This window comes from Camelus ferus, chromosome 3, assembly GCF_009834535.1.
Source record: "Camelus ferus isolate YT-003-E chromosome 3, BCGSAC_Cfer_1.0, whole genome shotgun sequence".
NCBI classification, from domain to species: Eukaryota; Metazoa; Chordata; class Mammalia; order Artiodactyla; family Camelidae; genus Camelus; species Camelus ferus.
The window spans coordinates 34,529,544-34,555,434 of record NC_045698.1 but is presented as its reverse complement, the minus strand read 5'-3'; the positions used below and the strand labels follow the sequence as shown (position 1 = coordinate 34,555,434).

The window sequence follows — 25,891 nt, the reverse complement described above, 5'->3', positions numbered from 1 at the left end:
ATTTTTTTTTAATAAGAAATCATCTGTTAATCTTATTATGGTTTCTTTGTAGCTCATGTATTCTCTTGTTGCTCTCATGGTTTCTTTTTTTCTTTCAACAGTTGGCCTATGTGTCTAAGTTTTGTTTTGTTTTGTTTTTCTTTCCTAACTTTCTTGGAGTTTTTTTGAACTTCTTGTTTAGATTGCTTTTTTAAAAATTAAATTTGAGAAGTAATCATCCATTATTATTTTGAATATTTTTCTACTCTTGTGATAGGCAGAATAATGCACCACACCACCCCCATCACCCCACAGATAACAATAATCTATGGAACTTATGAATATGTTACCTCACATGGAAAAGGGAACTTTGCAGATGTTATTATAATTAAAGATCTTGAGATGGGGAGATTATTTTAGATTATTCGGATGGGCCCAACCTAATCACAGGTCCTTAAAAGAACTTTTCCTGGCTGAGGTCAATGCTGGAATAAGATGCCCTGATCACTACAAAAAATGATCAGAGAGATGCAATATTGCTGGCTTTAAACAGGATGGGGGCCATCAGTTGAGAAATGTGGGCATCCTGTGGAAGCTGGGAAAGAAGAGGAAATGGATTTTCCCCTAGAGTCCCCAGGAAGGAATGCAGCCCTGCCAACATCTTAATTAGCCCAGGGAGACCCATGTTAGACTTCTCACCTACAGAACTGTAAAACAGTGTGTGAGTGAGTGAATGAATGAATGAATAAGTTTGTATTGTTTTAAGCCATTAATTTTGTGGTAATTTGTTGTGGCACCAATAGTAAACCAATACTGCTCCCTTCTCTTCTTCTGGTTCTTCCACTATGCATATATTGATGTGCTTAATTGTGTCTCACAGATCTTTGAGGCTCTGTTCATTTTTTTTCTCTTTTTTCCTTTCAGTTCTTCAAACTGGGTAATCTCTATTGATCTATCTTCATATTCACTTATCTCTTATGCCAGCTAAAACCTATTGTTGAGTGCCTCTGGTGAGTTTTTCATTACAGTTATTGTGCTTTCTAACTCTAGTATTTCTACTTGATTTTTAAAAAAACAGTTCTATCTCTATTAATATTCTCTTTTGTGAGTCATTGTGAGCATACTTTCATTTAATGCATTAAATATGGATTCCTTTTGTTCTTGAAACATATTTATAGTAGTTGCTTTGAAGCCTTTGTTAATTCTAATATCTTGGTGCACCCAAAAGCAATGTCTATGGACTGATTTTTTTCCCCTCTGTTTATGGGGCACACTTCCCTGTTTCTTTTCATGCCTCATACTTATTTGTTGATAATTGGACATTTTAGACAATATAGCAACTCTCAATTATTAATCTGTGTCTCCACTTGAGGCTTGTGGTTGCTATTTTTTTGTTGTTGTTGTTCTTTTTAGTGATTTGTTTGAACAAACTTTGTGAAGTCTATTTCCTCTGCAGTGTGTAGTCTCTGATGTATGTCACTACTCGTTTGTTTTCCTTTATTATTAAGCTTCCTAGGCATCACCCCTAGGTCAGCATAGCTTAATGTTCAGTGATTAATCAGAGGTTGTTTTAAGCCCCCTAAGCCAGTAATGCTTCTACTCTTTGTTGGTGGATCTGTGTATAGTGTTGGGAATGCTTTCAAAGATCAGGAGTTAAAATTATAAGTCAGCCCCATGTTCAGCCAAGGACTAGCAACTTCTCTGGTTATTTGGGTGCTGTCTTGCTCATGTATACAGCTGTTCAAATGACCAGGGATGCATGTGGTCTTAGCAAGGTTTTTTTTTTTTTTTTTTTTTTTGGCTATCTCTTTCCCTGGATCTCCCTCTGAAAATTCTGATAATGCCATTTTGTTTACCCTGACTAGTAGCACAAAGATATTAGCCTTTATTGATTGTTTGTCATTGATCTCTACCGTTTTTGACAGTGTTCCTGAACATGGCTTTTTCCATGCTCTTCTCCAAGTAAAATTAGCCCTTCAGGCAAGGCCAATCAGCTACCAGTTCTCATGACATGCCATGCCCGCCCTGGGCAAAATCTCCACAACACAAGGCCAGGGCCCTGGGAATAGGGATAGGAGTCATTGGTCTTCCCAACCTGTCCCATCCTTTCCTGGAGTAGAAACTGTGTCCCAAATTGGGAACTGGTGAGGGAGAATGGGAGCTGTCAGTCCTCATGAGCTGCCCTACCTACATAGTATAGAATTTCTAAAACGTAGAGATGAGGAGAATGGGAGCAGCCCCTGGCTTAAAATGACATATACTCCCACTTTTCTTACCAGGATGCATAGATTTTTTTGAGCAGATGCTTCTCAATTTATTATATGCCCTCTGGTCAAATTCCACAGACATTAAAATTTTTTTACTAATTAATTTATTTATGTATTTATCTGATTTATCACTGTTTCTGTGAGGAGAGATTCTGTCAAGCTTTTCATGTAAACATTTCAGAATCACTCCTAATCCAATCTTGACTATGGTGGTTGCAAACTACTGATCTTCCAACTCCAGCAGCACTCTCTCCGAATTTACCACTCTGTACTTGGCATTCTGTTATAGGCAAGAGCCCTTCCTTCTCCTCCATATCTTTATGTATTTATTTTCAATGTGGATTCATGAGCTGCTATTCTTTTCCCTAATGATTTATTCTTCATTATTGTACTGAGTGATTTATCTGCTCAGTTTGTACAGATTTGACCAATTGGGATCCCTTCAAGCTAGATTCTGCACTTTGCACATCATTTGGATATAATATTTTCTCACTTTCTGGTGTAGCAGCATGTTCTAGGTTTCAGCTTGTACTTACCCTGTCCCAGTGTTGCACTCAGTCATTTTTCTGAGAAGCCTTAGTATATTTCATTGAGAAATACTATTAATAGACCAAGATCTTAATGGTAAGCATGCTGCCTGATTCTGGAGCACTTTTGCTTCTCACCCTTCAGTGGGCAAAACTGGGAAATTTCTGTGCATATAAATATAAAAGTAATTATACACACATATATGTATGCATACATATACATGCACACACATATACATATTTTAGAAATCATGATTTTGAATTTATACCTCCAATTCACCCCCACAGTTATTTCTTGCCTTTTCTCATTCCACATTTGTATGCCCCTTCTTCAGTGAAAACAACAAAAAGTGTATTTATTCCTTCACTCAATTTTCTAATACGTCCAGATTTGTTTCAGAATTTCATTGCCCATACCACTAGGTAAAACAACTCTCCAAAAAAAAAAAAAAAGATTGAAGGATTTGTTTGCAGTTCATCCCCATCATTCCATCCCATCCAAGACTGCGGGTATATGGTCAAATACTGTGTTCAAATTAACTTGGATAAGTTCTTTCTTTTTTTCCCCTTTCTAATGGTAATGATATTCATTTACCACTTATAGGTAAAGAATTTCATTGTTTTCCAGTTTTCTCTTCTTTTTATGCAAAAGGATATGTATATGTGTGTGTATATATATACACATACATTTATATACATGTATGTATATTTATACATTTACATAATGTACACATATACACACATATGTAGGTAATCAATCACAGCCTTAATTGTAATAAAAATATTAGATGTATATACATGTATATATAAACATAGTATTTTATACTTGTTTCAGTAAACAATATCTCCTAGAAATCACTCCATATCAGTTCATATAAATTTTCCTCATTTTGAAAATAGGTATATTATACTCAATTATGTGGATGTTGCATACTACATTCATTCAATTTCTTACACCTAGATATTTATGTAGTTTCTAATTTTTTAAATAACAATGTAATAGTGTCTGTTTCTCCACAGTCTCAATAACAAAGTATATCAGCAAGATTAGAATTTCTGCCCATCAGACAGGTGAAAAATAGTATCACAGGGAACTTTTAATTAGCATTTTCCCTTATTATGCTTGAAATTACATTTTTACATATGTTCTAGGGCTATTTTTGCCTCTGCAAATTGTCTGTTCTTGACTTTTGTCAATTTTTCTATAGAATTTTCATCCTTTCCCCTCTCAATTCTTAAAAATTCTTAGTATAGTTGGGAGTAACCCTTTAACTGTGATATATTATTGCAAATGTTTTCTCCCAGTTTATTTGCTTTAAACTTTGCTTATAATTTCTTATCATCCCAAAGATTTATATTGTTATATAGTCAAATTTATCAATCATTTGTTGCATTGCATTTGGATTTTGAGTTATAACTTAAAATAATTTGAATCATAGATTAAAAACTTTTTCCGATGCTATAGACAAATTCACCCGTGTTTTCTTCTAGAACTTACATAATTTCCTCTTCCCCTTCTCCCTCCCTTTCTCTCTGCCTTTCTCCCTCCCCTTCCTTCCTTCCTTCCTTCATCTCTGATCCAGTTGGAGTTTATTCTCGTTCATGGTGGAAAGAATGGATCAAATTTTATCTTCTCCAGTTGTCCCAATACCATTTCTTAAAAATATCTTTGCCCCAAATTATATGAGATATCACCTTTGTCATATACTATATTTCTATACGTAGTCAGTCTATTTCTGGACTTTTTATTCTATCCCATTGGCATGTCCATTCATGCTCAGGACCAAATTTTTTTAATATAGCTTTTCTCATATGTTTAAATATCTGGAAGGGGTAGATCACACTCAGTTTTGTTCTGTTTTTAGTATTTTCCTTGCTATTCTTTTGTGTTTGTTTTTACATGTAAACTTTAAGATGAAATTACCTAGATCCATATACAGATTTATTGGGATTTTTACTGGGATCATATTAAATGTATAAACTAAAACTGACATCTTCATGATACTGAGATGTCTTTTAAAGAACAAAATATATCTCCTTATTTGTTCAAGTCTATTTTTGTGTCTTTCAGGAATGTTTAAAATTTTTTTTTCATGGAGATTTTGATCAGTTCTTATTAAAGTTATTCCTAAGTATTTCATCTTTTAACTTCTATTGCTATTATGAATAGAGTTCTCTCATGTGTTATAACATTATAATTTATATATATGAGTACTATTAATTTTTATTGTGGTAAAAAAACATGTAACATAAAATTTGTCATCTTAACCATTTTTAAATATATAGTTCAGTAGTGTTAGTATACTCAATTTGCTGTGAAGCAGGTCTCCAGAACTTTTTCATCTTGCAAAACTAAAATCTGTACCCATTAAGTAACTTCTCACACCCTAGCAACCACCATTTTACTTTGTCTGAGTTTGACTACTCTAGATACTTCATATAAGTGGAAACATGTAACTCTTGTCTTTTTGTGATTGATTTCACTTAGCATAATGTCCTCAAGATTCATACATGCTGTAGCATGTGACAGGATTTCCTTGCTTTTACAGTTGAATAATATTCTACTGTTATGTACATACCACATTTTGATTATTAATTCATCTGTCAATGTACATTTGGGTTGCTTCCACTTCTTGGCTATTAGGGATGGTGCTGCTATGAATATGGTTCTGAAAATGTCTCTCTGAGACCCAGCTTTAAATACTTTTGGATATATATCCAGAAATGAGATTGCCAAATCATATAGTAGCTCTAATTTTCACGGGACTGCCATACTGTTTTTCATGAAAGTAGCCCCATTTTACAGTCCCACCAGCACTGCACAAAGGTTTTAATTTTTCCATATCATAACCAACAGTTGTTATTTTTTGTTTTTTTTAATGAATTCATCTTCCCATGCATTGATTTATAAACAGAAAACCAAATCACACCAGAAATGAATGTTTCATCAAATAAGGTATGTTAAGAATTTTGTTGTTTTCTTTTGCACAATAATGGAAAACTAGAGAAGTATCTGATTTTTTTGGTTTTTGCAGATGTTAGTTTTGAGTAATATTTCTTCCAACATTTCTTCACTTTGCCTCATTCCACATGGACCATCTTGGTCATGGTGCTAGTGCTGCAGGAATGGAAAATATGACTTTTAGACTATTCTGTTATATGAATTCTAACAATGTAATCTCTTCAACCAAGTATCACACTTTAATATATAGTTGTTTTCCTGTTTAACCATTATAAGCCATATCAGATGCTAAGAGATTCTGCACACTGTGTTACTTTGACATCACACTTAGGTTTGTTTTTATGTTTAAATCAATTTTATTGAGGTATAATTTACATTCACTAAGATATACTAAGTTTAAGTATAGAACTGATATGGAATTCTTCCAAGATATACTAAGGAAAAAACAGCAAGGTACAAAAGAGTACATATAGTTTGCTTCCTTTTGTGTAAGAAAGGAGAAATATGAATATGTACATTTGCTTAATTTGCAAAATGGAACATAGGAAGGATAAATCAGAGAGTAATAAAACTGCTTAAACCACAGAATGTGGATGAAAATGGGACTCCAATTTTTTAGTACAATTTTGACTTTTGAACCTGGTTAAAATACTACATATTATCAAAATAAATCAGCAAGAAAAAAAAGCCTATAGATGAATACAAAGGAACAAATGAACTTAATTGTATATGAAAATAGATAATATAAAGTATAAATTCCAGTAACTTGGGAAATTGCTAACTCTACCTCCTCTGTAAATTTTTCCTCTGTAAAAGAATTGTGAAGAAATCTTTTTAATTTGTACATATATACATTTTTAATTGAAGTATAGTCAGTTTACAATGTTTCAATTTCTGGTGTACAGCATAATGCTTCTGTCATGCATGAACATACATATATTTGTTTTCATATTCTTTTTCACCACAAGCTACTACAAGACATTGAATATAGTTTCCAGTGCTATACAGTATGAAATTCTTGTTAATCTATTTTATATATATTAGTATCTGCAAATCTCGAACTCCCTATTTATCCCTTCCCACCACCTTCCCCCGCAGTAACCATAAGTTTGTTTTCTATGTCTGTGAGTCTGTTTCTATTTTGTAAATAAGTTTGTCTTTTTTTTTTTTTTTATGGTATTTTTCTTTCTCTTTCTTGCTTCACTTAGAATGACAATCTCCAGGTTCATTCATTTTACTGGTAATGGCATTATTTTATTATTTTTCATGGTGGAGTAGTAGTCCGTTGTATAAAGTTACCACAACTTCTTTATCCAATCATCTGTTGATGGACATTTAGGTTGTTTATATGTCTTGGCTATTGTAAATGGTGCTGCTATGAACATTGGGGTGCATGTGTCTTTTCAAATTAAAAATTCCCCCTAAATATATGCCCAGGAGTGGGATTGCTGGATCATATGGTAACTCTGTTTTTAGTGTTTTTGAGGAATCTCTATACTGTTTCCCATAACGGCTGCACCAAACTACATTCCCATGAACAGTGTAGGAGGGTTCCCTTTTCTCCACACTCTTACCAGCATTTATCGTTTGTGGACTTTAAAACGATGGCCATTCTGACTGGTGTGTGGTGATAACTCATTTTAGTTGAACTTTACCTTGTACTTTGTTACTGGTGGTATTCGTAATTTTAAAACCATTTTGTGTGTATTGTAAGATAGAGTGATGTTAGGATCAAGGATTCTCACTGTGTGAGAAGACTGATAAAATATTAAAAGGGGGCGGGAGTGGATGGAGGGATGAGGTACAGAGGAAGAACTCTGAGCTGCTGGACTGGAATTGAGGATCATCAAGGTATAAAATGTGTGTGCATATAAACTCTGTCCACTTACATGGGTCTATATACCACCCTCATCTTGATTTCTAAATATTACTTGCCACTAGAAGGAAACAGGGATCCTTGGAGAAATGATTGATTCCAGGTCTGAGGAGGGAATGTAAAAGGTAAACCTAAAATACATTGTTCTAGAAACCAAGGAAGTATTAAAAATGGGTAAAGATATGCCAAAGGAACATAGGAGCTGCCTTGAAGGAGTTCCCAACGATCAGATCAGGGACATTAAATATAATGACAATAATGCATATTAAATAAAAAAGAATCCATAAGTCAACAACAGTAATTCATAACAACAACAAACCCAGTGGCCAGCTAGTAAATGCAGAATTGACAGAACTAGAAAACCACAATTTTCAATCTCTGGAGTAATACCTAATTTGAGTAAGGACAGTCTGAAAATACTAACACAATTTGATGAAATTTCCTTGGGGAACAGGATTTATGTAATCTCAAAGTACCAACCCATGGATTATGTACTAGTTAAGAGATCAGAGTACTTAATGATGGAGACTCTGGCATGTTCCACCTTAACTAAGTGATCACACTAATATCACCAATAATTGGACGGTGGGTTTATGTGCCTCCAGGATTGATTCTTTTAAGAAAAACGTAAAATTACTAATTATTGGGGATGTTAAGTTTGATCATCTGGTCGATGTGGTACATGCCAGACTCCTCTATCAAAAAGTACTTTTATCTCTTTTGGCTAATACATAAATGTATGAGTTGAGACTTTTGAGATTGCATAAATCTGTTTCCCAGTAACATTTCACCATTGGTTTTATTTTAGCATTCTTTGTATTGTTACCAGAAATGTTTAACCTGAATCTTATCATGAAGAAACAATGAGAGAAATCCAAATTGTGGAACATTTTTTGATTGACTAGCCTCGATTTTTTCAAAGAAACAAAAAAAGCAGGTAAACTGCTCAAAATCAAAGGAGGCTAAATTTAACACAGTTATTGATTGGATCCTGGACTGAAAAAAATCAGTATAAAGAACAACATTGGGGGCAACCTGGCAAAGTCTGAATATGAATTATATATTGTTAAACTCACCAAATTTTTAAAAATTGTGAGTGTTATTGTTGTACACAGAAGAATAATGTCTTTTTTCTGAAGAGATATATCTCAAAACTAGAGATAGCATGATGTCTGCACCTAACTTTTAAATGAAGGTTGCAGGGAAGAAGGGAGGGAAAATATATGTAACAAAATATTAACTAGTACATTTAAGTGAAGGGTATGTGAGTGTTCATTTTTAACCTTTATTGTCTTCTTATAATAAAAATTTAGGGAAAAGCCCAGTGAAAAGAAAAAAAACTTTAAAAATATCAGTGACCTTTAGACTAGGAGAACATGCATTACATTATAATACATTATTACTACCGCATACCGTGGTTGGCAGGCTTTGTTCACAAAGTCAGCATCATGAGTTCCTACAGTAATGAAATCCCATGGACTTATTCTTTTTAAACTGACAACTGGAGAGACACCAAAGAATCTCATTAGGTTCCCAGAGTTGCCATAAATTCCAGCAGTTTCCTCAACCTAGTCTACTCTTAACCAGGGTCCAAAGCAGGTTTCTATATCTATGGGTGATCAATTAAATCACAGTTCAAAATCTTTCAATTTTGTGATTTAATCTTCTTTACCCATGTAGGTTTGACATTTATCTTCCAAAGAAACCCACTGTAATAGTTGTAAATTAACTTTCCCCAGTTTTTGAGAACACATGGGAAATTATTTTAACACTATGAAAAAACCCCACAAGACTGTTTTTTTTAATTAAAAAAAATGAGTCCTAAAATTTTAAAAATCCATTTAAAATTAATTGAGTGGCCAGTATAATTCTTAGATGAGTGTCAACATCAACTTTTGAGCAGCCATTAAGTAGTCCCAGTAAATATGCACTAACAATTCAAAGACGTATCAACTGAAAACCAGAAGAGAATGGGACAGAGTAGGTTTCGTTTGTATTCAGAATCATTTAAACAATCAAACTAAGCATTGTTTATTGAGCTTTCCAATGAGGGAGATTGTGTGGAAGACACTGATAAAGAACTTACAATACTTACCCTTCTAGTCATTTGTAGTCTGGCTGGGGAGGTAAGTTCTGTTTTTTAATACGAAAACGAAACACTGGAAAAATCAAAATGTTGAAAACCAGAAGTTTGAATTGTCTATTACATATCACACTGTAGAAAAATGTCATGAGAGAACATGATACAGTCAGTGAAAAAAAGTGTTTGATACCAAGGTAATTTTTAAAAGATGTACAATGTTATTGTAATTTTGTTTTATAAAAACAGCACATGTGTATGTAGGGAATAGGGAAAAAAATACCAGAAACATACACACCAACTGTATAACAATGGCTATCTTAAACTGGTGCAATTTGTGATTACATTCTTCTTTATGATTTCTAGATCAAATATTTTTGCAACACTTTTATTATCAGAACACAAGTATTTTAAAGAAAGAATTTAAAGACATCATTAAAAATATAAACCAGTATTCATTCCAAGCACCAAACTGTCCTGAAAGTTAGTTCTACATCCAAACTTCACGGGGTTGGGGTGTCCAGGGTGTCTTCCTAGAAGGGACAGAACTTCCGCACAGTATGGTGCACAGCGCCCTGTGCATGACAGAGTAAGTGCCTAGTAAGGTCATTCTGATTCTTACTTAATTTTTACCTACCCCATTATGTAGATACTCCCATTTTGGAGATGAGAAAATTGAGACTTAGAGAAATTTAATTAACTTATAAAGATAGCCGAGCTAGTAAATGGCTACACCAGAATTCAAGTCCAAGGACTCTAACTCAATCTTACTCGTACTAGATAACTAGCAATTGCTGGCAGAATATAAGCTCCCTCTGTAGGTCTATAAGTAAGTGGCCCGAGACCAGGGACCCTGTCAGTCGTGTCACTATGGTTTACAACCAGTAATTAGGTAACTTAAACCTGAGGTTCAAATTCAGTCGATAAAGGCAATAGCTTTATATCTACAATCATAATGGTAGCACTAAAATAGTGAGAAAGACTAAGATAAATGATGTTAAAAGTCATTAAAATATTTTTGTACTGATACTCTATTTAGGACTACTGGTGAAATATCTGTGTCTTGACTTAGAAAATTTACAACACGGGATCCCTGGGCATAAGGCAGATACTACAAAAATAAGAGCTGTCTAGGTTATTCTCTTTCTGGATCTGTCATCCTTACCCCAAAAGACAAAAAACTATTAAAAAAAAAATAAAACAAATGAGGTCTCCTTTATGCTAGTCTTATAGAAATAAATTAAATTATAAATTATACTAAATATGAACATAAAAGTCACTGCATCGGCAGCTCCTATAGAGTAATAAGGGAAGGAAACAACCCAGAAACAGTTAGGAATTGACTTATGATATAAATAAGGGCCAGGTATGACAAAAGAACAATACCTAATTTTCAGCTGATGCATGAGGGTGCCCTATGAAGTTAGTTCTATCAGAGTAACAACAGAAATAAAAAGTGTTATATTTTATGCTAAAAACCAAAGTGAAGGTGAAATGCTAAATCATTTTTTGAAGCAAACTTGCTTGTATTGCCTTATTGTACGAGATATAAGTAGGTTTTTTTTAAAACTGAAATTTAGACTCACACTCATTGAAATATCCCTGGAACTTCTTAACAGCCGTATTTTATCACTTTGTAGAGTTTATGGTTTACTTAAAATTCTAAAATAGGAATTAAAATGTGTAGTTCTTAAATTAAAGCTTAAGAAGGCAAGATATGAACTGTAGTGTATATAGATATAATTATGTATATTTAGTTATACAAATAATACATCCTTACAGTAATATATGCAAACAGCATTATTAAAAGTTGAATAAATGTGAAAGACCCTAGTCTCCCTTCTCCCATAACCAGTGATAACCTATAAAATCATGTTAGCAGTTTCTTTCTCAAAACATTCTAAGTGCATGTATGTTAGCATCTGCTGCCCCACCTCACCCTAGATATGTTACCCACTATTCTTTGTTTTTCACTTAGCACTGTATCTTGAACATCATTCTAAACAGCTTGTAAGATTATTTCTTGTTCTTTGTAACAGCTGTATAACACCCCATTTAACTTCCTTTCCCTTTTAACAGACATCTAGATAGTTTCAGTTTATTAGCTATTAGAATTCTATAATGTCTTTGTACATTCACCTCTGTGTCCATCCATAGGCTATGTGATAGAAGAGGATTTTTGGAATTAAGTGGAATAGGCAATTAACATTTTGAAAAAAGACTGCCAATATGCTCTCTGAAACAAATATTATTCAAATTTATACTCCGATGTCTTTTCTTTGTTGGGCAGGTTGATTTGCTATTAGTGTTTTTTATGACATGTGATTGTGAAAATGTATATTTAGTATATAACTTTTGAAACATCAAAGAATGTAGTAACAATCCAAAGAAATCATCTGCCATTAATCAATCCTATTTCTTTGTAACTAACATAATTACGAGTATGGGCCTTGAAGACAGACAGGTGAGGGTTTAAGTGCCAGCTTTGGCACTTAGGACTTGTGTGATTTTGAGCATATTGTCTAGTCCCTTGAAGCCTTGATTTATGCCTTTGCAAAATGGGGAAGATAGTGAATTATTATGAGTTATTATGAAGATTAGTACACAGTGTTTATTACGGTGCCAGACAAGAGTGAGTGCTTTGGTAACTCATGCTGTATGACCTAAATGATTAATACATAACAAAAACACAGAGCTACTTACATTATCTAAAGACAAGAGTGAACACTAAACATCTCCAACAAAGAACCAGTTTTTATTTTCTCTGAGTCTTTTAATTCGTAAGAATATAAAATCTTTACCTGAACCCTCACAATCATGAAGTGTTGATTTGTGGGCAGAGTTTAGTATGGAACAGAATTCATTCAGGCTCAAAGAAGCTTAGAGAATATTTCTAATTAAAGAAGAGAACTTCGATAATAAGGAGATTTGGGTTCAGGTATATCAAATTGCAATGTAAGCATGAATTTCTTTACCTATGATAAAATCAAAGAATTTTTAGGACAGTATTTTGATAATGATGGCTGGCAGTATATAAACCCTATTAACTTAAGAATGGCCATACAAAAGCAAGTGTAAAACTTAAATGCTGCAGCTGATTTCAAGTATTCCTTTTAACAGATTTTTAAGTGACGTAGTTTCCTAGAGGTATGACCTGAAAACCTTTCTCTATGTAGGAAATTATAGCATATTTAATTTGAGACATCAAAAAACATTTAAAATAGACACCACAAAATGTATCTGTAGTTTAAAGGTCAAATTTATTAGGAGATTAAGAGATATATTATACATGGACTATAAATATTGCACAGCTGACTTTATTCACAGTCAAGCACAGAGATACAGTCAGTGCCAACCTATTTTGTGGATACTCTTGTTCTTTTGTTCCAAGAAAAGTTTGCGCCATAAGACTTGGACTTGGGTTTCGGAACCTTTCTCTCCTCAACATCATAGCTCCATCCTAGAAAACAAAAACAAAAACAAACCCACAGGAACAGAATTAAAGAGCATACCTGAAAAATACAGCAAGCAGAGGTTAACTTTCATAAATTTAATGTTCATTTATCACCAGGAGTACATGTCAACACACCTGAAATATAAATGCTTACTTAGTAATGTGTTCCCCTTTAATCCTGTGTAACAAGAGGGTCCAAAGTATTGCCTGAAGACGATTTACCATATCTAAAAGGTGTAACCTATGAGGTGGTTTGATTTCTCCTTGCTCAGTATTGTTCAAGTACCCATGGTTATGTATTATGTAAAAATTTCCACTCCTCTTTGTGGTTCAGAATGTGACTTCTTTAGTAATTGTAGTGAGGAAAATTGAACAATATAATACATCCCACTGTATTCTAAGAGCTGGTGCCTTTATAACAGTTTGGAGTTCAGTTGAAGTGATACAGAAAAACGTGTATCCACCTCTCTATATAAATCAGAGCTGGAGGAGACCATGAGCTTACTTGGTCGAGCTACCTGGACTTTGACAGGCTACTGATAAAATTCATAAAGTTTTTCAACATTTGTTTCAAGGGCTATTTATGTTAGAATCCCACTGAAGAATCTGATAACAATGCAAATTATTAGTCTTGACCAGAGGCTCCTCAGATCAGAATCTCTAGAGGGGACCTGGGGGATCTTCACTTAATTGATTCCAGGAGATTTCTGTGCATAGAAATTTGAGCACTACTGAGCCAAACTGCCTGTTCTCTTCTAAGACTTTATACCTTCTCTCCAAAGCCCTTCTTGGTGTTTTACAATTTTGAAAATTGAATTTATTTATCTCTATATCTCCTGCTTTAAGTCCAATTCTTCAGTTCTTCTAAGATATGGAGAAAAACCAAGTAAACATACTCCTTGAAAATATAATTAAGTCATGCTTGTACTCCCTAGTCCAAGCAACCTATCTATGTAACTCACTTTCTTCATATGATCCATTTTCCATCCCTGTAATTTATCATTCTTCTCTCCCATAACTTTCCTCAAATAACTCATCTTGAAATACTTGATTCATGGCTGAATCATGCAGTCATATATAAAATATCCAAACTGAATATAATGTAGTCTAATTAAGTAAGCTGCTTAATCTTGTGAGTTGACATGAATTTCGTTCCTCTTGGTGAGTATTTGCTACCACAAAGCTTATGTTTCAACAAGCCTCTTAATTAGAATTCAATTTTGCCATAAAAGTGAAGACCGTGAAACTCAGATCTTCAAAGTATACTGTACTATGCCGATTTCAGTGTCCAAAAAAGGGGAAATAATGAATAATTTCACTGCTAGAACTCCATCTTCAAAGAAAGTCCATTTGCTATAAGGAAATGGAGAAGGAGGAAAGCAAATGAAACAAATGGTTTAAAAATACAAATGAAACATCAGAATCTAAGAGAGAAAATGTTTTGAGTACTTTCCTATCCTTGAAAAAGAGGGGAAAAAAAATCACAAAGCTACATCTTACTTTAATAGCACCTAAACTACTTATAAAATAGGTACACTAACAAGTGTTATTTGCATTTCAAAAAATTTACTAAAGAGCCTAAGAATAGTACCTGCTTTATAGACTGTTGTCAGGATTAAACAAGCTAATTCACATAAAGTGCTTAGAAAACATCTGGCATTTGTTACGTTCTATGAGAAAGGTCTTTTTCTAAAACCTGTATATGAATTAATATTATTTCCTTTATATAACTGAGGAAACTGAGGCACAGACTGGTACTAGCACAAGGTCACTCGGTGGGAAGGGGAAGAATCTGGATCTGAACATAGCCTCATTCTGGAGCCTGTGCCTTCATGTACTGTTACTTGTGGTTTATGGCAAGCACTCGATAATTGTTAAGCTATCATTTCTCCCTTAAATTTGATTTGCAACTTCCTAGCAACTCATCTTCCATATGAAGTATTAGTGTAAATAAAATTTCTGTCACATTGGAACCCATTAATTTTGAATTTATCATAGTTTGAATATAGTTAGGTATAATTTTGGCTAGTTATTAACTATAGAAAAGGGTTTTGGTAAGCAGATTAACATTGTGAACTGAGCATAATCTTAATATTAAGCACTTCCTACATTAATCAGCAAATGATGCTGATAATTATTAAAAATACTAAATTCAATAAAGCAGGTATAATAATATTTACTGAGCATTTGTTATGCATTTAATAAATATTATCAATTGCCTACCCAGTCCGTGTCAAGGACTGTTTAGGCACCAGAGGTAAAGATGCGAGCAAAAAATTCCCAAGCTGCTTCAAGTTAGTAGGGGAGAAGAAGTTGTAACTAAATGCATAGGATATTAGGTGCTAATATTGTAAGACCTACAATTAAAAATACAAACTAATGAGTACTGAAGAGAAAACATTTTAGAGAGGGTAGACAGGGAAACCTTCTCTGATCACATCTGAGTGGAGACCTAAAGGAGGTCACAGTTAGCCATGTGGATATCAGGAAAAAGAGCTTTCAGGAAAAGAGAACACAAGTTCAAAGAACTTAAGGCAAAAGCATGCCTGGTATTCTATGTTCCAGGTCCTGAGCTAAGTGCTTTAAATGTATTTTTATTGCGTTTTAAAACTGAGTTCATAGAGATTGTTTGGCTTATCAGGTAGGCATTATACATACCTTGATTTTATATTTAATTATGAGGAAAAAATAAAGCGTAGGGATGTTAAACAGGCAGCCTAAAGCCACATGACAAAGCCTGGATCTTAACTCATGTTAAATCTGTGCACCAAACCACCTCATAATAAAATGGCATTTCTTTAAAAATGTTCTGTAATTACAATTTTTATCTATTTCACCCATCTTCTTTCAATCTGTGTGATTTTCTAACTTTTTTTTTCCTGTTTATTTTGTAATGAGTTGAAAAGACTTTTAAGAATCCCCTGGAAAGTAAGTCTGTATGTCTCCTATATGTGTTCTCATCCAAAGGGAAGTGGTTTCTAGTGTAGATTCTATGTCTGGTTATAATAATTGTTGGTAAGTTACCCAAGACCTCCATGATCTTTTTGTGCCAAATGATGGGTGAGAGAACTTATGTTCTTCCCCTGCTCTGCCTCCCAACACAGACTCTCCAGCCCAATACAGACATCAGAAGAGGCACTAAAGAAGAAATGAGAAAGCACTTGGAAATATTTAGGAATTGGTATTATACACAAGCACATACCTGATAATCACTCTTATATACACAGTTAATCTTTCAACCACCAGGAAGAAAAAGAATTTTTTTTTAAACTGCATCAGAATGCAGACATAGCTGTATTATCTGTTCTGTCCATGGAGTCTCAAAACGTTGTCAGGGTCACTGCAATGTGAGAAGACTGGGGTTTTGTACACATAAAAGAACAACTGGTTTGGGTTTTCTCCTGGTAACTAAGCAGTGAGCTGACTCTTGGGAATTGTGAGCCAGATCATAGTTGCTGTTGATGGTGATAACAACAATAAATAGAAGTATCATTATAGGGATTGGAATGTGGATGGGCAAAACACCCTGTGAAAACAAACAAAAACACACATGGAAGAAACCTGCATTTGCTAATAGTATCCATCTCTATATTATCACTCTACCACAGGCACCCATAAGGATGTATAGGAGGAAAAGTTTCTTTCACTCATGTTTTTCTGTGGAAAACAACTCTGTTCCCAAAGCGACACAAGCAAGTGTGTTTCTCTAAGTAAAAGCAAAGAAGGGTATGAGGAAGTCTAATGACAATTCACAATAGAGGCTGAAACTCAAGGTACAGTCTACATAAATCTCCCTTTGGATTTTTCAGCAAACTTTTCTACTAGGTAGGACTGACATTACAATGAAAATTTGCTCTTTTTTGGAACCGTTAAGAATCTGACATTTCCAAGCATTCCCCTCCAGAGTTTTCCTTACAGCACCTGGACAAATAAATGTACTGGTCTCACTAAAAACTTCATACCAAAAAACAGGTGGTAAAAACAATGATGAGTGTTTCTCTTTATTTATATATTTACATACATTTTTATATAAAGGCTACTGGAGCAAGTGGTGAGCTTTAGCTAAAAAAACAACTATAAGAATAGCACTTAACTGACAGTGAACATTTGTACTTAATGGGTACATTACATGAATTTTATTCTTCCACTTCCTATCTGAAACTTGTTCTTAGAACATAATATAAGTTGCAAGAAATAAGACATTTAAGAATGGAATCGTATTTGTGAAATGTTTAAATTTCCCTAAGAATTTCTTTTTCAACCTTAAAGTTTATTTTTTTTTAAATAAACTTGAGTTTCTGAATGAGTTAATGGAAGTGAAAACATCTGCACTCGGAAGAATGCTTGTATAACATCAAGGTGTAGTCTGTGACAATGGTTTCATTTGTTGTTCTGTTGGGACACTGAAAACCAGTCCTTGCTCCTCCCAGCTGTGCAACAGAAGATGATCAAAGCAACTGAGTCCAAGGCAGCTGCCCCAGGGATGGGGTAAAGCTCCCAGGGCTGCCGTCACTTCCTACTGAGGAGAGCAGCCATATGGCATGGATTAACCACAAATCCAACCACCAGCACCTAAATGATCAGAAGCTGATTCCCTCTGCTGTTTCACACACTGGAATGCTTTCACAAAGATGTTTTGTACTTTAAGCCCTAGTATCAGAGAAATACCTCTGGCAAATGCTCCAGTAAACTTAAAATGTGATCTGTTAATATCCTATGCTCAATTTCCTTTTCAGAAATATGTCCATTTATTTTGTTGATCTCCAGACTGTGATTGAGATATTTTACTATGAGTGTTTGATATAATCTTTTCAAATGTTACCAAAAAACAAAAACAGAAAAGCCTCTGAACAAAACAGGATTCCAGTAATTAACTTATAAATTTCATGTGTGAGACAAATGAAAATCCCATTCATTTTTATTAACAGAAGTATTTTATTTACAGTTAAGTAATGCAAAAATAAAGAGAAACACTCATTGTTTTTACCACCTGTGAAATATGTTACCTCTAGTAACCCTGGTTCAAGTTCTGTTAAAGGTTTTTCTCCTCCTATAACCTAATTGCAAACTCTGACATTATTTGGAAGTGAACTGTTTAATGATTTTTCCTACTGTCCATTTGTGTATAAAGCAAGAATGATCACATAATTTGGCATAAACTGATAACTGGCAGTCACTGCTAACAAAAGCATGGGATCAGAATAGCAGAGACTGGGAGGCCAAAGTGAGGTATGTTGGTACTTGGAAAGTTTCAAGATCCCTCACCAGGCTATGTACCCATATTATGCCTGGATGAAAGCAAAGCATCAACTTAAAATATAATTGAAGTGGGGGAGAGGAAGAAATACAGCTTTTCAGGAATTTCATTTTAAAAGTTCCTCTATTTGAAATTCCCAAGTATCTAATATTTTGGAAGAGAAGAGGAGATTCAAAATAATTTAAAATTATCTTAGATCTCCCTGTAGAAAATATTATGAAGAAATGTATTTTGGATATATTGGCAAAGCAAATCTTTCCACAAAAATTATAAAAACTGGATTAGTAACACCCTACACTTGCCACAGTTGCAAAACCTAAAAGAAAAGAGGGGAAAAAAAAGGAACATTTGATGTAATAGTTATCGGCCCCTTAAATTTTATCTGTTCAAATAATATAGTGGCTATACAGTATTGTTTTGGAGCCACATTATTCAGAATTTGCCGTAAAACAAACTGGTTTGTGTTCCAAAAGTACATTTGAAAATCCAGTATTAGAAATTCAGAATACATTTTTCTAGAGAAAGAAACTACATAACAATGATAGATGTCCAAAAATCAGTCTCAGAGATTTTGATGTAATTGGTCTGGGGTGTGGTCTGTGCAGAGGGATTTCCAGAGTCCTATGTAACCCATAATATACTAAAACCTCACTAAGCCACCTTGTATAACACTCTTATTTCAGATTTCAACAGAGAATCTAAGGAATTCATGTCTGTCTGTCTCTCCTTAGCAGTCAAGTTGAACGTTCCCCTAGCCATAAGATGGCCAGTACCTGGGACTGGGGATTGGGAAGAGTTACAGAGAAGAAAAATTTTGTGCTTCAGTATATAGACTATGCAGTGTTTACAGCATACCAATCATAGTTCATTGTTTTTGAGCTATTTTGCAATTCTGAAAGTTGTATGTACAAATAATCTCCATTATTTGCAGATTCTGTATTTGTGAATTCACCTACTCACTAAAATTCATTTGTAAACCCAAAATCAATACTGATGCTTCCATGGTCATTCGTGACACGCACAGAGCAGTGAAAACTTTGAGCCACCCAACACGTGCTCCAGCTGAGGTCAAACAAGGTAACGCTCTGCCTTTTGTTTCAGCTCTCACACTGTAAACAAGTATCCTTTTTGTGGTCTATTTACAGCTACATTTTTTGCATTTTTGTGGTTCTTATTGGTAATTTCACTGTTTAAAATGATCCCCAAGTGTAGTGGTTTAGTGCTTTCTAGTGTTCCTAAGTGCAAGAAGGCTGTGATGTGTTCGATAATCTGTGTTAGATAAGTGTCATTCAGGTATAATGCTGTTGGCCTTGAGTTCAATACATTAAATAAGGCGTCTTTAAACAGAAACACACGTAACAAGATGATGTATTGATCATCTGACAAAGTATTGTGACCAGAAGCTCACAAGAATCTAGCTCTTTATTTTCCCTAGAGCAGTATTTCAGCATTCCCTAGCTTAGTGTTTGTGGTGACTTTATAGAACTACCATGAATAATGAGAATCAACAATGCATGGATATAAATTCTGCCCTACCTGGTGACTCCCCTGGCCTTGGAAAAACCAATTCATCTCAACATTCTTTTACTCTATATACATTTGTGCCGTATCATCTTTTCCTTTGAACTGATTATAACATTTGACAGGCTCACTTATTTTGTGAGTAAAATAAATTCTTCACATGTTCACCTATATCCATATTAAGTCATGATCTTACCTTTTTCAGGATATATATATATATATATATATTTTTTTTTTTTTAATTTTGTAGATCCTACTGAGATGCCTAATAGGTTCAACCACTAAAGCCAGGCAACCTTCTTCACCAGAAGTGGTAGACCTTATTTTAAGCCCAGGCATGTGTTTTCTTGTCTTCTTTATATAAGAACTTTGCTGATTCTCTCATTGTTCTAATTTTAATTTTGTTCTCTACTGTTTGGGAAGTTGATTTCATGGGCTGATCATTTAATGATTCCTTTAAATGGACTAATGGTTTTAGAAATCCATTCTCTGTTGGGTGAGAAAAGACACAAAATCTGGTTTGTTAATCTTTTCTATTTGATCTCAAAAAAAAATGAAGAAGTTGTACTCACTGAGAAAAGAACAGTTCTTTGGTATGGACCAGTGAATATTTTAATTCTGTGTTTACTATTAACTCATGGCTGAAATTTTAGAATTGAAGTTATAAATTCTTTGTGTGACTTTATGTCTATTAATTCAGAAAGGTCTTTTCTTATTATGTGTTTGGGTAAAGTTTTTCTACCTCCAGATGAAATTAACAGATATAAAAATCTCTTTAAGAGGTTCTGTTCTGATTGGCTTACAAAGAATATACATGCTTATGTAAGTAGAATATTCCTAAAATAAGGAAATTAAACTTCTAATATTTTCAATGTGCTAGATTTAAAAAGTATTCTTACAGAACCTACCAAACACTTAAGAATTCAAGTTCAGATAATATAAGTAAACTTTTGGCAAATGGCAAATTTAATAATTTTTGTTTAATAGAAACAGCTATATATAATGTAACACAAGCACAGAATTTTACTCTACTTGAGTATGTTCTTTCTAAACTTATACAAGTTTTCTAATCGAATAAGCTGACATTACTTCTGTTTAATGTTTACAATTCTGCAAAATATAAATCTGTTTATCCACAACGATTCATTATTCTGACAATTTTATTTCACAGTAATTAATGTTTTGTGGGATGTCACCTTGAAAATGGATTTCCAAGAACCTGAGTTAACATAAAACCTTAAATATTAATGAATATTAGATACCAAGATCATTTCTGCAATAAAATACTGAGCCATTAATTACTAAAAAAAATTTATATACTTTTGCTTCTTATTTTTATATGCTGTAGTGAGGCTTTATCTTTGGGCTTGTTAATGGACATGTTCATTTTTGCCACTTGGAGAAGTTGGACTATAAAGAATGCACACAGTTGTGGAAAGTTGTGTTATGTGTATTTATGAGCTTTGCTAGTCTATAAAATGCTTACGTGTAACAGTTTTCAATTGATCTCTGTTTCTTCTATGAAATCAAAGTAACTTTGGTCAAAGAAATACTTAGTGTATATATAAACGAAACTCTACTGGTAGCAATGGTGGCAGAGAGGTATAACTCTGTATGCAAGGTAATGAGATGTGTTCTTGTTTACTAAGGGGAAAGAGAACAGTTCGGTCCTAAAGTAAAACAACTGTTTCAGAATGAGAAAGAATGGTGAAGACAAAATCTGAATGGGTAAGGAAAGTTATGTAAGATTTGCAAAAAGGAAATTTTATTTGCCTTAGATACAGTATATCTGAAAAATAAGTCTGAAAATCTACAAAGTGTGTTAAAATCTTAGCAAGGTTTGCTCAATTTTGATGGGCTTGTTTCATTATTTCACCTTCACCTACAATATATTGCCTTCACCAATAATATAAACCGTAATTCTTTTTGTCTAATCTGCCTAGACTGCAAAGATTCTGTGGCTTAGCAGAATAACTTTATCTCCTTTATGCTAATTTTAAGTACTTGATGACTTATGTAAGAGCTCATGTTCTATACCGTTATGTTAACTTCTGCGTTTATGAGCTTTACTGTCACTTTAAAATGAGCAGCCAAAAAGTCTCTCAGGCATCCATGATCCTATTCTTTCCTAAATGTTCAAATCTATTGAAAATTTTTGGGTTTTGCCTCCCCCAAGTCAAATTTTAAATGTAAAATAAAATATTCAGAATGTCTTTGCACCTAAAATCATCTCTGATTTTCCACAGGCTCTCTGGGGAACCTCAAAGATGCAGTCTTTCAACTCTGTAAAAAGAGAAGTGCTAAAAATAATTAGTTTTATTTGATCTGTTACTAATGATGAGCTACATGGGAAGAGTTGTCATGTCAGAAGAGATGCTTAACCATCCTGAGGTTAAATCTATATATGGATAAAATGTTATTAGTGTAAGTATTTCACAAATTGTTGCTATATGCTAACTATAGGGGTGTGTCAATGCCCTCACTGTCCTTGATAGGTTTTAGTTACCTGAGTCCTGGTGCTGCCTTGCCTGTTACAGAAAGCAGTATAAGTTATCAGTCACAATTTCAGTTACTTTTTAAAATCTTAACTTAGTTGTTTGCATCTTTACTTCTTTAGTTTGGCTCTTCTATATGTCAACTGGGAACCCATATCACATATCTATGAAGTTTTATTAATGTACAGATGTTCAGGACCTGCCCTAGACTTACGGAATCTTTTTACTTGATATATTTTTGGTATATTCTTATATGTTCAGTATATTCATAGTATATTATGGCTCAGGATTATTCTGTCACATGAAGATTTTTCTCTGTAAAGATTATATTCATCTGTTTTTATAAACTAGATGAATATTCACTGTTTTCTTTGAAAACAGGCTTAACTGTGTACAGTTGTTTTGTCTATAACATTTTTTGGAATGCCTTTAAGTTGTATTATCCTTGTTATGATCTATCATACATTCCACTTTTGAAATTCATCAGTAAATGCTAACTACATCCATTTTAAGTCTTTTATCATTTATGGATAGGTTTTTAATTTTACTCTACTACTTCCCTAAGAATTCTTGCAAACAGCTACAGGCAGAGAGCTTTGTCTTCAACAAAAAAGAGACCGTCTCAGCCCTGTGGAGAAGGACTATTTTAGGTACTTTTGGGTACAGGCTTCTGATGGCATCACTTAAACAATTATAAAACCGTATCAGTGGACTGAAGACAATTTCTAGGACTCTGCTTAAGAAGCAGATACATTTATGATCCAGTGAAACAAAAATTAGTTATATAGGACTGAATAAATTGATGAGGTAATTCTAGCTTTTTTTTGGAATATTTTTGATACTGTTTTTAATGTTCTATTTCCTGGATGTGTAAGTTCTTTCCCTTTCCTCCTGAGGTAGCTGTAACTCATTACAATTTAACAGAGTTTGTCAACTAAAACTTGTATCATTTGTAAATGATATCTTATTCTCCCTACATGATCTCTACAGAATTCAAGAACTCTGGTTGAATATTCTGATTTTCATGGCAATACATATATGTACATGTTATGTTCAATCAACATGTATATGTTCAATAACACTATGTCTTCCTTTTTATTAGAACATAATTGGAAACAATGGTTAAGTAACCAAAACCTTATCTGGAATGGCATGCTGAGGATGATGCTCATTTATTCAGGTATGACCAAACATTTCTAAGGAATTAAAGTTCACTTTATGGAGCCAATGCTTCCAAAGTTCTTCCATGGAAAGTGGTCTGGCACGAGGGCTTACAAAGTTCTCTAACATAGTAAGGAACCTCAGGATATTTTGAGGACCTTAGAATATTTTGGGTCTTTGAGAAGGAAATAATTTGCCCGATTTAAGAGGTATCATAGGAGAAATCTGGTGGCAAGTTACTGGATTGACTTCCTAGAGGCTTTGAAAAATCCAATTTGAGATTCCTTGTGAAATTTTCAGCAAACTTAAGAAAGTTTATGTGGTAAAGAGCCGCAGAATATGCCACCTCAACACGTGCCTCTTTGGCAATAAGGATTATCTTGAGCTGGCTATTTTTTAAGAAACAGTAAACAAAGGAAAACCTTTGAAAACAGAAGTTGCCCTTTTGTGAGGGACATTTACATTTTATAAGGGAAATTTCCATTTGTAAGGGTGTCTCCCTCCCTGTAGCAGAAGAGGAGGGATGACTAAAACTCTAGAAACTAATCAATGAACCTAAATCTACATTACAACCGTACCTTTGTTTATGATACTTTGCCTGATAACCTTCCATAACTCCCTGCCCACAGTATCTCGTCTTTAACTGGAGATAGTATTGAAGGACTAAGAAACTGACATGAGAGAAATGAACAGCAGAAAATCAAACAAAAGTTTAATAACATATATGCATGAGAGAGACCCAGGAGAACGGAGTAATTCACCAAAATTGCTGAAGCCCTCACCTTACAAACCATCCTCAGCTAAAGACAAAAGGGGATGTTGAGGGCTGAAGAGTCTGTTCTGTGAGGTTACCAGGAAAAGAATAGTAAACAAGGGTAAGGTTGTTATGCAGATTTAAGTCACTGCCTTCTCCATTGATAAGAGTTTCTGGAGATAAGGCCATCCCCCTCTTCTGGGTACAACCAGGGAAACAGCATTACAAGTGGAGATTTTCCTTACAAATGTGAATGTTTCTTACAAAAGGGTAGGCTTCTGCTTAGTTTTCAGAGTTTTTCCCATGTCTGCTGTTTCTTGGAAAATAATCAGCTTAAAATAATCAATATGCCAAAGAAATATATTTTGGGGTGGCAAATTCTGCTCCCCTACAGAGTAAAATAAATCCTTTAACCAGCATTTTAAATCTATACTTACCTTTGTTTTGAAAGTTGTCTTTTAATACATCTAAAGATGTGAGGTTAAGACCCCCATTAGAAGGTTTAAGTTAGGTGGAAATACAGACCTTGCTGATGGTGTCCACTTCTGGAAGAATTCTAAATTCTGGGCTGCGACTCTAATTATCTCTATTTTCCTGAATTCAGGGCCCAACCTGTCTGCTTCCTTCCCTGCTTCTCCCTTCTATTACTTCAGTGGTGGGTTTTCCTCCCCAATAGACCCACTATTGCAGTTTCATAGCTCTGTAGTCCTATTCCTGAAGGAAACTCTCCTCTATTTTAAGAATTTCAAAGAGTTTTTACAGCTAACAACAATGAGAAAAACACAGGGGGTAAAATGACATACCAGAGGAAAGTCACAAAGTTTCAAATCAGATCAAATGGTAGGGGGGAGCCATTTCTGGTTTCATTAGCATGCAAATAGAGGTAGACCCTAACCTTCTTAGGGAAATTTTCCATAGCTTCCACCTCCCCTTGAGCATGCAGCTTCTTTCTCCTCCCCCACTCTTCCACCCCAACATGAAACAAGGAAAGACAAAAGCCACATGGTGAGAAAGGTGGGTCTCTTCATACACAAACAACTAAAATAAGGTTCATCTACATTTCAGAGGAAACCTCAGATAACCTTTCTTTGTAAAAGAAAGAGGATCTTTGAAGAGGTCCTCTGGAGTATACGCTGAGGAGCTCAAAGGTAGACCTTTGGGATGAGGCTCTGGGGTTATAACCAAAAGACACAGGGGTATTTATAGTTTCTTTACTTTGTATCTGTTGGGGGAGGGAGAAGAGGTGGGGAGTGGGGTGGGGGGTGGGGAAGAAGCCATGGGAGAGCATTCAGTCTTTTCTTCTATCCCACTCCCCAGTTCATAGAACCAGCTTCCACAGGAAGTGAGGTAAGGTGAGAAGGGAGACCCAGGCAGAAAAGACAGAAGCAGAAGGGTAGTTGGAGCAATCAGCAATAGCAGGAAACAAACTTTTTAGTCTCAGAAATGAGGGCATTCTTATGTAAAAAGATGGACCGACACAATACCTTATTTGATTAGGAAATTGAAAATAGGTGATTAACAAGGGTTTTATGATATAATATAGGTCTCTTTTAGCTAT

General features: G+C 34.3%; 1 protein-coding gene and 1 long non-coding RNA gene across 3 annotated transcripts in view; one reads left to right on the top strand and one right to left on the bottom strand.

Annotated features, from left to right (window-relative positions):
* LOC116661001 overlaps positions 1 to 20,260 on the top strand; it is a 118,669-nt gene extending 98,409 nt beyond the window's left edge. The window contains exons 3-4 of the long non-coding RNA XR_004316746.1: positions 19,334 to 19,479; positions 20,174 to 20,260. This is a non-coding gene — a long non-coding RNA (uncharacterized LOC116661001). The remainder of the gene's footprint in view (positions 1 to 19,333; positions 19,480 to 20,173) is intronic.
* The window catches only part of NDUFS4 (NADH:ubiquinone oxidoreductase subunit S4), a 98,334-nt gene continuing 85,369 nt past the window's right edge, over positions 12,927 to 25,891 (bottom strand). Inside the window, exon 6 of one of the 2 annotated variants that reach the window (XM_032472078.1) lies at positions 12,927 to 13,151. Coding sequence is in view for 1 of the 2 variants with exons in the window: in XM_006185921.3 (XP_006185983.2) it covers positions 13,048 to 13,151 (104 nt within the window). In the remaining variant the exon portion in view is untranslated. The remainder of the gene's footprint in view (positions 13,152 to 25,891) is intronic. The other variant, XM_006185921.3, reaches the window with a different exon arrangement.